General features: G+C 34.1%; 1 protein-coding gene across 3 annotated transcripts in view; it reads left to right on the forward strand.

Annotated features, from left to right (window-relative positions):
• SS18 (SS18 subunit of BAF chromatin remodeling complex) overlaps positions 1-13,513 on the forward strand; it is an 82,850-nt gene that overhangs the window by 9,901 nt on the left and 59,436 nt on the right. For all 3 annotated transcript variants that reach the window (XM_040632625.1, XM_040632626.1, XM_040632627.1), the window contains exon 3: positions 1,235-1,319. In XM_040632625.1, coding sequence (XP_040488559.1) covers positions 1,235-1,319 — 85 coding nt within the window. The remainder of the gene's footprint in view (positions 1-1,234; positions 1,320-13,513) is intronic.

Genomic DNA, 13,513 nt, shown 5'->3' on the forward strand with positions numbered 1-13,513 from the left:
TGAGAAGTAAGGTTATTTTTTTTTCCTCTAATAAGAAAAAAGTAGTAAAACCAGTTCTAATAGAAAAAAATTATGCAGCAAAAGATTTCCTAGGATTCCTTACATGGTGTGTAGAAAACGATTTCATCTGGGATCTGTGTTAGAAAACTTTATTTAGCTGAATAAAGTTCTTTAATTTTCATTATTTTAATTTGTATTTAATGTTTCTAGGTAAACAAAATTCTAAAACAGCCTAACAATTTGGTGTAGGATTTTAAGTTTGTATTTGGAGGGTTTACAAACACTAGTAACTGGATCACTACCAATTTGCAGAGAGTTAGCAAAACTAATTCATAAGATCACAGTGAACATGTTTAACCACTTCATTGCACTAGTGAGAATTTGCTTTATATTATAAAGTTAATTCTTAATGTTATTAGTGCCGTTATTTTCTGTCTCATATATGCGTGTGTGTGTGTGTATATATATGTATGTATATATGTATACATACACACACACACACACACACACACACACACACACACACACGTATGCCTATACATACATATATTTGTAACTGAAGACACCTATTCATTGTCCTCTCTACATGCTGAGCCCTAACAGATGGGCAGTACAACTGCAGCAGGCGTAAATCGTTGGTCAGTGCTGCTGGAGAAAGAAAAGTGGTGTGATTCCTGCCTCCTTCCTGACATTTTCAGCAGAGCCTGTTGCCTGGACTTGGGTTTGAGGTTTTTGGCAATATGAGAATGGCAGGGGGAAGGGAATAAACATGTCAGTTTTGTTGAATTCCTTCATTCTAGATCTCTTTTAAGAAAACACATGTACTATGTGTACAGCCAGTCCATGTCTCAGGAATTCCATTTCCTGAGCTGTGCAAATATTATACATGTTATTAACCTTTCTAAACCTCAGGTGCCTCATCTGTAAAATGGAGACAATGAGCACTTTTACCTCATAGTGTGGGTTTGAGGATTGACTGAAATATATAAGTATATGAAACAACTATAGCAATAGCTAGCACATGGCAAGAGCTCTGTGTGTGTCATTATCTTTGAATGTATTTATTATTTGGAATTATTTTGCAGAGGAACTAGGAAAAAATTGAAGTGCTATTGATGTTCAGGTAACATAAATCTTTTATTAAACTCGAGAAATAATTAGAATGCTATTTGTATTTAAGCAGATAGGAAGAAAATTATTTTTAATATTGATACTTGTTTTTTTGTTTTAATAGGTATCAGCAGATGTTGCATACGAATTTGGTCTACCTTGCCACAATAGCAGATTCTAATCAAAATATGCAGTCTCTTTTACCAGCAGTAAGTACCTTTAAAATAGTGTGAAGTAGACAAAATCTTATATAGAGTTATGTACAGGATAACACATTTTTGTTTAGTGATTTTGAAGTTTTGTTTAGTAAATTCTGCCCTCTGAGAACATGAGGGTATTCTTCTGTATGATCTAAAAGCTTCATTGTTTTGCTTTCATATTTAATTTGAATCAATTCACCCGAGAATTGTTTCCCCTCCCTGAAGAAGTTATATCCATTCATCCATTCACCCACATACTCACCCGCCTGCTTTCTTATTTATTTATTTTAATTTGTAATTGCACATATAATTTATGAATAAGTATGGAGTATTTCAAAGCAAATCCCAGGCATCATGTACTTTCCCTGGTAAATACTTCATATGCATCTCTAGCAGAGAAGCAGCATTATTCCACCCAATAAGATTAACCAAAATTTCTTAATGTCTTATTATACCCAGGCTGTCTTCAGTTTTCACTGATTATCTTAAAAACACCCAAATGCTTAAATGATTGCTTGCTGCAGAATCCAGACAAGATCCACATATTGCATTGGTTGATATGTGTCTTAAGTCTCTTTGAATCTGTATCAGGTTATCTTTTTTATTCTCCATTTATTTGTTGAAGAAACTGGGTCATATATTTTGTAGAGTTTCTTACATTCTGGATTTGGCTGATTGTATCCTCTTGGTCCTTTAACGTGTTCTTCCATTTCATCTCTTATTTCCTATAAACTGATAATTAGGTAGGGAGGTTTGATTAGAGTTAGTTTCAGTTTTGTGTTAAGAATATTTCATTGACTGGGGCGCCTGGGTGGTGCAGTTGTTAAGCGTCTGCCTTTGGCTCAGGGCGTAATCCCAGCGTTCTGGGATCGAGCCCCACATCAGGCTCCTCCGCTATGAGCCTGCTTCTTCCTCTCCCACTCCCCCTGCTTGTGTTCCCTCTCTTGCTGGCTGTCTCTGTCAAATAAATAAATAAAATCTTTAAAAAAAAAAAAATATTTCATTGAGGGGCATCTGGGTGGCTCAGTCGGTTAAGCGTCTGACTCTTGATCTCAGCTCAGGTCATGATCTCAGGATCGTGAGTTGAAGCCCTGCGTCAGGTTCTACTTAGAATATTTCATTGATGGTGCTGTGTATTGCCTATTGTATCACATCAGGAGGAACATTTTGGTTGTTCCATTTTTAGTAATGTTAAGATTGATCAGTGGGACGGGGTGTCTGGCTGGCTCAGTCAGTAGAGCATGCAACTCTTGTTCATGAGTTCGAGCCCTAAGTTGGGCATGAAGTCTACCTAAGGGAAAAAAACAGATTGATCAAGGGGTACAGTTTATACCTCCCTGATGAATCTATTATAAAGTTCTCCATCAGCCTTTCACTTAATGGTTTTAGCAGTCATTGATCCTTGTTGACCAGCTCTGTTATTTCATATTGGGATCACAGAATGATGAACTTTTAATTTTATAGTTCCTCCTATATTTATTAGCTGTACTTCTTTTAAAAAAAGAAAAATTTCCTTTCATCAAGTATTTGGTTATCCTGAGATAGAGAGTCCCTATGTAAAAATCATGATTAAAGGCTGGTTTCTAGCCTCTTACAGTTTTCAGAATAACAGGTTGGCCTCTAGCAATCTCTGAAGGTGACCAGTGATTTTTTTTATTATTGTCATCTAAACATACACGTTTTTATATTTTTTGTGTCCATTGCAGTCATTCTTTTTAATACTTCAGGTTATCTCCGCTTTGGTCAGTGAGAGCCTGTTCATTTGGCTGCTGTGTCTGTCTGACATGATTCAAGTATTCTTGCATGCTTCTTTTCTTTCAGGATTTGAGAGAGCTATCAGACTGACTACATTTTCTGCCCCAGAACTATTCTGCCTTGGCTGTTTCGTCAAGCAGCACTTTTTCAATGGGAATTGATATTTAGAAACCACAGTTCGGATGTTTGGGGCATTCATTATTACTGGGTTTTCATTGTTTCTAGGAATTTTTGGTGGACAGAACTAGTAAACACGTTTTTTAGAAAAAGAATTAAAGTGTTGAATTAGTGATATTTCCCTTCAGGAGAGGTTTTTAACTTAGCTTTGATTTTATGTATTATCTTTTCTGTCTTATTCTGAAACGCTTGCTACCTTAATGACATCATTATGGTTATTTGCTTTATACTAAGATGTATATAATTTCAGTATAACAATACCAGATTGCCACTAACAATAAGATGTTTGTTCTTAAGATATATCCCACTAGGATTATATAATCAATACATTTCTTTTTCACTCTGAAATAATTCATGTGGTTATTACTTTGAATTTGATTACCAGCTAGGTGAAATTTATTTTTGTAAATGGTGTGAGGAATGGGTTCAGTTTCATTTGTTTGCATATGGATAGATTTCTGTTTCAACATTATCTATTGTAAAAACAAAACAATAACTTTTCTCTGTTTTGTCGTGCCACCTATATCATTTATCAAGTGTCCATACATATGTGGGTCTCTGTCTGATCTCTATTCTATCTCTTCAGTCTGTTTTTATAAATTCTGCTATCTTTTCCCCTTGTCATAGTCTTATAAATCTTGATGTATGTTAGAGAAGTTCTTTATTTCTTATGTTTTTCAAGAATATCTTGGCTGTTGGTCCTTTGCATTTCCATATATGCTTACGAATCAGCATGTCCAACATAATGCTGTTGTGATTTTCATTGAGATTATCTTGACTCTCAGTTAATTTGGGGAGAATTTATATCTTCACAGTATTGAGTCTGTCAAATCATGATCGTTGCATATATTTTCATTTATTTAATCCTGTAAATATCTTTCAATGGAGTTTTATGATTTTCCCTGCAGAGGATTTGTGCATCTCTCATTGGACTTATTTCTAGGCACTTCGTATTTTTTGAGGCTATTTTAAGAGTCTTTGTTTTTCAAATGAAGTTTTATTTTCAAACTGCATTTGCTGTTTACATGGAAATGCAATTGATACTGAATTTCAGTCTTGTTCAAATCTTATTTCTAACAGTTTTTCTGTAGATACCTTCTGTTTTCTATATTCACGAACATATTTGTGAATAACGAGTTTTGTTTCTTTCTTGCCAATCCTTACACCTTTTATTTCTTTCTCTTGCCTTACTTCTCTGGCTAGGATCTCCACTACATTCCCGAATAGAAGTGGTGATAGAGGACATCTTTATCTTGTTCCTGATCACAAAGGGAAAGCTTTCACTCTTTGACCATTTATAAGTATGATGTTTGCTGTAGTTTTTTGTAGATGCCTTTTATTAGTTTAAGGAAGTTCCCTTCTGTTTCTGTTGTGCTAAGTAAGAATTTGTATTTTGAATTGATGTTAAATTTTATTAAATACTTTTATTGCTTCTAATGAGATCATAAATTTTTTCTTTTTAATATGTTAATTTGGTGAATTACATTGATTAACTTTTTAATGTGCAATCCATCTTGCATTCTTATAATTAACCTACTTTTTCATGACCCACTTGGTGATGGTCTTTGGTTTGGTTTGGTTTGGTTTGATCATGGTCTCTTAAAAAATTGCTGTATTCAGTTTGTTAAAATTTTGATCAAGATTTTTATGTCTTTGTTCTTGAGTGTAATTGACCTTTAATTTTCCCTTCTTATAATGCATTTGTCTGGGTTTTATTTTGAGGTTATGTTGGTTTTATAAACGAGCTGGAGAATTTTCCTACTTTTCCTGATCTGGAATAATTTGTATGATAGAGCTCCTGTTTCTTAAATGATTGGTATACTTCTTTAGAAAAGCTATCTGGGTTTGGAGTTTTCTTTGTGAGAAGGCTTTTGTTTACTAACTCATTTCTTTATTGGTTATAGGACAATTTATAACATATATTTTCTGAGTTGCCTGTTTTGGTAAATTGTGCTTTTTAGCATTTACTAAATTTTCAAATTTATTGGCATAAAGTTCATGAAATAATCTTATCTTTCTAATGTCCTCAGGATCTATGGTGATATTTTCTTTTTTATTTTTAACATAGTTTATTTATGCCTTCTCTTTTAAAATGTTTTTGATCATTCTTACCAGTTGTTTATCTTTTTTTTTTTTTTGTCTTTTCAAAGAATCCATTTTTGACTTTGATTTTCACAGTGGCAGCATTTCTAAAACTTTTTGTTCTCAGAACCCCATTATACTTAAAAATTATTGAGAACTCTGAAGAACTTTATATGGGTTATATATATCGATATAGTTGTAAGTTTTCCTAATTTTTTAAATTAAGACTGAGAATATTTTTAAAGTATTTATCAGTTCATTTAGAATGAACGATAATAAACCCATTGCATATTAATGTAAATAACATTCTTTAAAGGAAAAATAACTATACCTTTTAGAACAGATTTAATGAGAATGGAATAGCATTGTTTAGTAATTTTGCAAATTTCTTTTACATGTCTGACAATAGAAAACAGCTGTATTCTCATATCTACTTCTGAATTCAATCTAGTGTAATATGTTTTGGTTGAAATAGAACAAAATCCAGTTTTGCTCAGATATGGAATTTAATAGCCTTTCAGATTGTTGTGCAATAATCTTCTTTGATAGTACTGAGGATCTCAACAAGTCTTTTTTCTAAAGGTTATTTGCAGCATGGAATCTGAAACAATATCAATAGATTTTTCTTTTTTTCTTTTTTCTTTTTTTCAAGATTTTATTTATTTATTTGACAGAGGGAGAGGCAGCGAGGGAGGGAACACAAGTAGGGGTAATGGGAGAGGGAAGAAGCAGGCTTCCCACTGAACAGGGAGCCTGATGAAGGGCTCCATCCCAGAACGCTGGAATCATGACCTCAGCCGAGGGCAGACACTGAACGACTGAGCCACCGAGGTACCCCTAAATAGATTTTTCTTATTCTGGTACATTAGAGTTCATTAGTCTGTCCTGCATAATTTTGTAACATGCTTTGGTCATTTGGGAAGTATACATGCATTGAGTTATGTACATCCCTAAATATTGACATATTTCATTATATGAGATGAAAAACCACATTTGTCGAAATCACCAGCAATCTCATCAGAAGTTAAGTATTGGAATGCTGTCAAACTCAAGACAGATAAAAGTTTGCCAAATTCCTAATTCTTGCTTGAAAAGTCAAGTTCAATCATTGGCAACAAATGCTGTCAGTTGTTTTCCAGGCTCACTGTGTTCATTTTTGAGCAAATGTCTGCCAGATACCCAACCCTGGATAAGTGTAGTTTGTCTACCAGTTGTTCTTTCAGTAAAAACGGTGTTCCATGAAAACTGCGTAGATCAGCAAGCAACTCAGTCACAGAGTGCTTTTATCTTACTTTGATTGGCAACAGATATATTTATTATTTTCTCATTTTGTCCCAGAATATTTAACTGAGTAATTTTTACTATTTCATCAAGGACATTCTTAAGTGAAATGACTTTTTTTTTAAAGTGCTAGTCTGGCAATCAGTAATACAGTGCTTCACTGTAGAGTTTGGTTCCTTGATTCATGCCAAGGCTCTAGCACTTACACCCACTTTCCTACTTTTGCACCATTGTTTAAATATCAATATGGCATAAAAGTATTGTTACGGAAGTAGTTTGACCTTTTGGACTCTAAAAGAGTCTTCTTGAGGACCACATTTTGTGTACTGTTGCTCTTTGGCTTGTTTTTGAGTGTGAATAACTTCTGATCTTGTCTTTATTATTCCCTTTTACTTTCTTTTGCTGTATTTTGCTATTCTTTCCCTGAGTTTTGAGATGAATGCCTGCTTCATCAGTTTTCATTTTTTAATGCTAATATATGCATTTAAGGGCATAAATTTCCCCCTAGTCATACATAGTTCTAATATGTAGTATATTCATATTTATTCAGTTCCAAATATTTTTTAATTTCCAGTGTTATTTATTCTTTATACATGGGTTGAGAAACACACTTTTTAGTTTCCAAACATATGGAAATTTTATCATTTTTTTATTAATGATTTCTGGCTTTGTTGCATGTGGTTACATACATTGATATGATTTAGTTCTTTGGAATTCTTTGAGATTTGTTTTATGTTGCAGCATATGGTCAGTTTTTACAGATGTTCTGTGTATATTTAATATGAATGTGTATTCTTTAGCTTCTGAATGCCTGTAAATGTTTATTGGATCAAGCGTGGTGATCTTGTTTGAATCTTCCATAGCTTTACTGTTTTTTTTTTTTTAACCTTTCTGATGCTTTGTTTGTTCAATCAGTTTCTGAGAGATGTATGTTTAAAGTGGATAGCTGTGGATTGTCTCTTTTTCCTTGTAACTCTTCCAAGTTTTTGCTTAATATGACATTTTGAGGCATTGTTAGTAATGGCATATATATTTTAGAGTATTAAAACTCTGGTTCTTTGTAATGTTGAAATTATGAAGTATTTCCCTCTTTATGTCTAATAAATTTAGTCTTCGTGTCTACTTATCTGATATTAGAGTAGCTCAGTTGGTTTTCTTTAGTGTTTGCATGGTATAGTCACCTTTCCATTCCCTTGTGTTAGAGATATGGATGGCATGTAGATTTAAAAAAAAAAAAAAATCCAGTGTAGCAGTCTTTTACTTGGAGCATTAAATCCATCCATTTATATTGAATGTAATCACTCATGTATCTGAGTTTAAAGTTACCATCATACAATGTATGTTCTGTTTGTTCTAATCTGTTGTATATTCCTTTCTGTTCTTTTTTGACTTCTCTTAATTATTTTTTTATTCCTGTTTTCTCTTCTAGTTTGGAAATTATGTACTTCTAAAATTAATATTCTTTCAGTGGTTACTATACTGTTTGTAATATGCATCTCAGATGATTCATGGACCCTTGGATATTTTATTTCTATTCATTCCTCAATGACTCATTTATTGTCATGCATTTTAAATCTTTACATGTTTACTCACAAATTTTTTTTTTTTTTTTTTTAAGATTTTATTTATTTGTCAGAGACTGACAGGACACAAGCAGGGGGAGCAGCAGGCAGAGGGAGAAGCAGGCTCCCTGCTGAGCAAGGAGCCTGATGTGGGACTCGATCCCAGGATCCTGGTATCATGACCTGAGCTGAAGGCAGATGCTTAACCGACTGAGCCACCCAGGCACCCCACAAATGATTTTTTAAGTTAGTATTCATTAGAGTTATCATCGTTACTGTTTCTGATGCTTTTAATTTCTCCCTTCATTTACAACTTTTTTTCTCAGATCATTTTCTTTTTCCTCCTTAAGAACATGTTTTAGTACTTTTTTTAGGACTGGTTTGCTTGTGACAAATACCTTTGGGTGTTTATTGTTTGGTGATCTGAAAATGCCTTAATTTCACCATTGTTCTTACAGAATATTTTTGCCAGGACAGATTATTGTTTTCCAGCTTATATCTATATAAATATAGTTGTTGGTGTTACTGTTTTGAAGGTAATCTATTTTTTGCTTTCTGAAGTCTTTTTCTGAAGTCTTGCTGTACTGTCTGAAGGTGTGGAGTTCTTTGATTATCCTGCTTGGTGTGTGTTGAGATTGCTGAAATCTGTGAATTGATGTCTTTTGTCAGTTTTAGGAAATTATCAGCTGGCTTTATAGATTGGTTAACATGCCCATAGCAAATGTCCCCCCCCGCCCAAGTTTGGGCCCACCTGTCTGGATTTTCTTTCTTATGAACTTCTTCTGACCATTTTTTACCTTTCTATCTGCTCTTCCATATCTTTAAACATATTTTTAAAATATTTGTTGAGCTTTTTTTGTTGTCCTCAGTGGAGAGTTGTTCGAATGTCCTAGTTTGCCATTACCTTAGATGATTCTTTTAAATATTAGAATTGTATTCTGTTTTGCTGTCCATGGAATAACTAAGAGAATATTAGTTACTTTTATGGATTCTCAAATATAACTGTTTCTTTGGAGAGAGAACAGACACTTGCAGAATGACTACTATGCATTGACTCCCTTCAGTATTTCATCCTCAGAAGCCTTTAGGATATTAGTCCATTCTACAGTTGAGGAAGTAGAGTCTCAGAGAGGTTAATTAACATGCCTAGGGACTCGCGGTTGGTAAAATGGTAGCACGGGATTTGAACACTGGCCGTATTGAAAGCAGTTTGTGCATTATTGTTGCTACTAGGATGGAAGGGAAATAAAATCCTGACCAGTTTGCTCTTAAGTTGGTATATCCGGGAAGAACTTGGCTAGGTCTTCATAGAGTTTAAATCTGAATTTTACAACCTGCAGTGTCTTGATTGTTCTGTTTTGAATGCCTTAATCATTTTTGGTTGTTTTTTTTTGGTCTAGCATTATTCTTGTACTTAGGTGTTAATTTAAAAAAAATGTTATGTGACTGGCTCTGCTTATGGTTTGGGGACTAAATTATAGCTTAAAGTGGCAGGTTAAGAATTTAGCTTATCATCACCATGGTGACCTGTAATTAAGTGAGTCTTAACCTGGTTTCCCTGTTCTAGCACATCTGAAGTTAGGACAGATTCTCAACATGTTCTCATCAGTAACACCTAATTATGGCAGGATTCAAGTCTCCGGTTATTGAAAATGTCCCGTTTCCCTTTAGGTAGTTTTATTTAGAATCTTGTGGGTGGTTGGGAAGTGGTATTTGCAAAATGTCCTCTGCTGATTCTGTATCCCTTCTACCTAACCAATTGAAATTCATTGTGTAACTTGTGATGCTGTGCAAACTGTGGATTTTTTCAGTTTGTCTTGATTTGATATATTGTCTTCATAAAATGTAGAAATGTCTTAAAGCCTTAAACATTACAGCTTCTCAAATATGTCTCATATTCTCTCTAGCTTTTATGTAGAATACAAAAATGTTTGGTCAGATCATGTGTCTTGAGATTATTTACTCATTTCTCTTGCCCTTCTTCAGGAAGGTAGTAATTCTTGAGATGTAAAGAAAAGTGGGGCTAGAGAGAGGGAAAAATCAGCTAGAAGGAAACCAGTTGGATTAGAGGCAAAATAGGAAGTAAGGTAAATTTGGGAAAACTAGAGTAACAATATATAATGAATACAACCAGGCTGCCAAAAGGGAAAATATACTAGTTAATAAGTATAGTTTGAGAAATTTTGATCCTGAAAAAGAACTGTATGTTTTGGGGTAAAAAAGTTTTCCGGAATGGCGTTTTTTACTTCATTTAACTAGTTGTGAGAATTGGAAATACACTCATAATTTTATGTAGGTTTAACTTTCAGTTTTTTTCGTGTCTCCCCAAAAGAGGAATTATGTATTCATAGTACTATTTCATATATCTGGAACTAGGCTACATCTAGCAAGCTTTTCCTATTTGAAACAAAGTCAAGAATTCAAAAACCAAGAATAAATGGAAAAAGATCTGTAAGGAAAAAAATAGTTATAAAGCCAGTGCACTAACAGGTATTTTACTTTTTTGTTTGGGCCCTATGTATTCTTTTTTTTTTTTTTTTGAAAGATTTTATTTATTTATTTGACAGAGATATTTATTTGACAGCCAGCGAGAGAGGGAACACAAGCAGGGGGAGTGGGAGAGAAAGAAGCAGGCTCATAGCAGAGGAGCCTGATGTGGGGCTTGATCCCATAACGCCGGGATCACGCCCTGAGCCGAAGGCAGACGCTTAACCACTGTGCCACCCAGGTGCCCCTGGGCCCTATGTATTCTTACTACAAAAGCATTCTAAGTTCCTAACAAAGCTGTTTTATTCTTAATCTTATACATATTTTAGCAAGTTTGTTTCTTTAATTTTAAGCCTACAACTGGGAAGCAGCAAATCAGAAATGGGGGGGTATGGTCTATGGGCAGGCATACATACAAGCAGTGTAACCAGTAAAGGTGGAGTTGACAGAGACCAAATAGTTATAAAAAGCTGACGTAATTGAAAATGTACACTACTCTGGCTCCTTTAGTATATGCACACGGGGCCCTATTTATGTTGGTAAACCTTGGAGGCATCATTTGAATAGTAGTTCTCAGGGTTGGTATTTACTTTCTGAAATAGCATAAACCATTGACATAATTATTTTTGTATATAAACTAGGAACATTTTGCCATTAGAAAATATGAGTATTACATGTAAGTCTTTCCTTCTCAAACATACTTTGAAGAAATTGCATTTTTAAGTTTTAGCCTAATATTAGTTATCATTCATTTATTTTTGTCGTCTGGTAGTATTAGTGTATACAAATCAGTAGGCCCTGTTCATTTAGGAAAAAATTCCGAGAGATAAGTCTAAATAAAAAAAAGTTTTTATTTATTTAATTTTTAAAACGATTAATTTATTTATTTTAGAGAGTGAGAGAGAGCACTCATGTGTATGAGTGTGGGGGCAGAGGGAGAGGGAGAGAGAATCTCAAGCAGACTCCATGCTGAACACGGGACTCGATCTCAACGACCTTGAGATCACGACCTGAGCCGAAACCAAGAGTTGGACACACTCAACCAACTGCACCAACCAGGCACTGCAAGAAAAGTGTTTTTTTTTTTTTTTTTAAGGTTATTTATTTATTTGAGAGAAAGAGAGCGTGCACTAGCAGGGAGAAGCAGACTCTCTGCTGAGCAGGGAGCCAGACTGGGGGCTTGATACCAGGACACCGAGATCATGACGCTTAACCAACTGAGCCACCCAGGTGCCCCCCAAGAAAGTTTTTATTATTTTAATTTTTATTTGGGAAAAACTTGGGGAGTAAAGAGTCTTTCTATTGTAGTTCATTTTAAGACATACAATCTGGAAATATTTCTACAAAATTAAAAATTTTAGAGCTGTAAAGAACTTGGACAATCACAGTCTGTTTCACTACCTTGCTGCATATTTTAGAAGCTTTTCAGGTGGTTCTAATGTACATCTAGGAATTGAATACCTTATATTTGCATGCTTTTTAGATGAAGTATCCAGTGACATTCTGAGGATATTCAAATTAAGGAAAATACTCCTGTTCTGGTACTAGCATCTTCATTTAATGTTGTGTACCATGAATCATTTACAATATGAGAAAGATAACACTTACTCTATAATGTTGTTATGAGGATTAAATAAAACTGAATTGTCAGAGTGTCCAGCATGGAGGAGGTACGTAGGAAACACTGATGACAATGAAGGTGAAGGCGGTATGTAACTGGAAAGTATAAACAGAAAGAGAAGTGCTCTTCAGGAGTATTTGAAGTAAGACTAGCAGGACTCAATTACTGAATACATATGAAGGGTAAGGGAGAGAGTTTGGTGACTCGACTGACAGTGACATTTCCTGAGATTGAGTATAAAAGAATGTCTCTTAATTTTAAAAGGAGGTTGAAGGCTAATAGGAATTGCTTATCCTGCTTTTCACTTAATTCATCGAGTATTAAGTTTTTAAAAAATTCCTAAAAAAAAAAAAAAAAGTTAAAAAAAATCCCCAATTTAACCAGATACACTTCTTGAATTTTAAGCTTATTAAAGATAATTTTTGTTTATTAGGTGTATTGTACAAAGAATTAAAGTCTGGACTATTAATAGAAATTAATTTAGAATAAGTACAGTAGTCTTATGTTTTATATTTCCTAAGTTGCATTTTTTTTGGTGATGCACACTGGATGTTCTCAGCAACCCTTGGGCAGCACTTGATTAGCCTTTCATTACAAAAGCTTCAGTGAAAGTGATAATGTGTAGTCTTTAGATTCAGTGCTGGCAAAGCATCTGTTAAGGTAATTCACTGACTACAATTTGGTATTACAGAATTCACTGTGTACAGATTGGATCCATCTGAAGAAAGAGAACATGCTTAGAGCTAGTGGAACATCTTACAGATTAGCAGAGTCTATTTCATTTTTAAGTTTTACCTTCACATTCACCGTAGGTAGTACTTTGATATGGTTAGAACATCAAAAACTACAAAAGGTCATACAGAGGCACACTTCCATCTCTGTCTTAGATTATGCGAATAAAAGCCAGTATAAATACATACTTTCCCCTTTTCTGTGCACATAGAACCTTGCCATACACTGTTGTGTTTTTTAAATTACATTTTTTAAAAATGAAAGTGTTTAAAAGAACTTTCTTAAATATTAACATCATTTTAAGAATTTTAAAGTTTTGGATAAACGTGATAATGTGTATTTAATCAGTATGATGTTGACTTTTTTCCTCCTTTGAAACATTTGTGACTTCTGTGATAGTTTTCTTTTTATCTTTCTAGCTCTTCAGTTTCTTACCTTTAACATGCCCATCAGTTGTTGATGTTCTGTTCTTGAACATCTTTTTACCATATACACTCTTTCTGGGA

This window comes from Ursus maritimus, unplaced genomic scaffold (assembly GCF_017311325.1).
Source record: "Ursus maritimus isolate PB19 unplaced genomic scaffold, ASM1731132v1 scaffold_18, whole genome shotgun sequence".
In the NCBI taxonomy this organism is placed as follows: domain Eukaryota; kingdom Metazoa; phylum Chordata; class Mammalia; order Carnivora; family Ursidae; genus Ursus; species Ursus maritimus.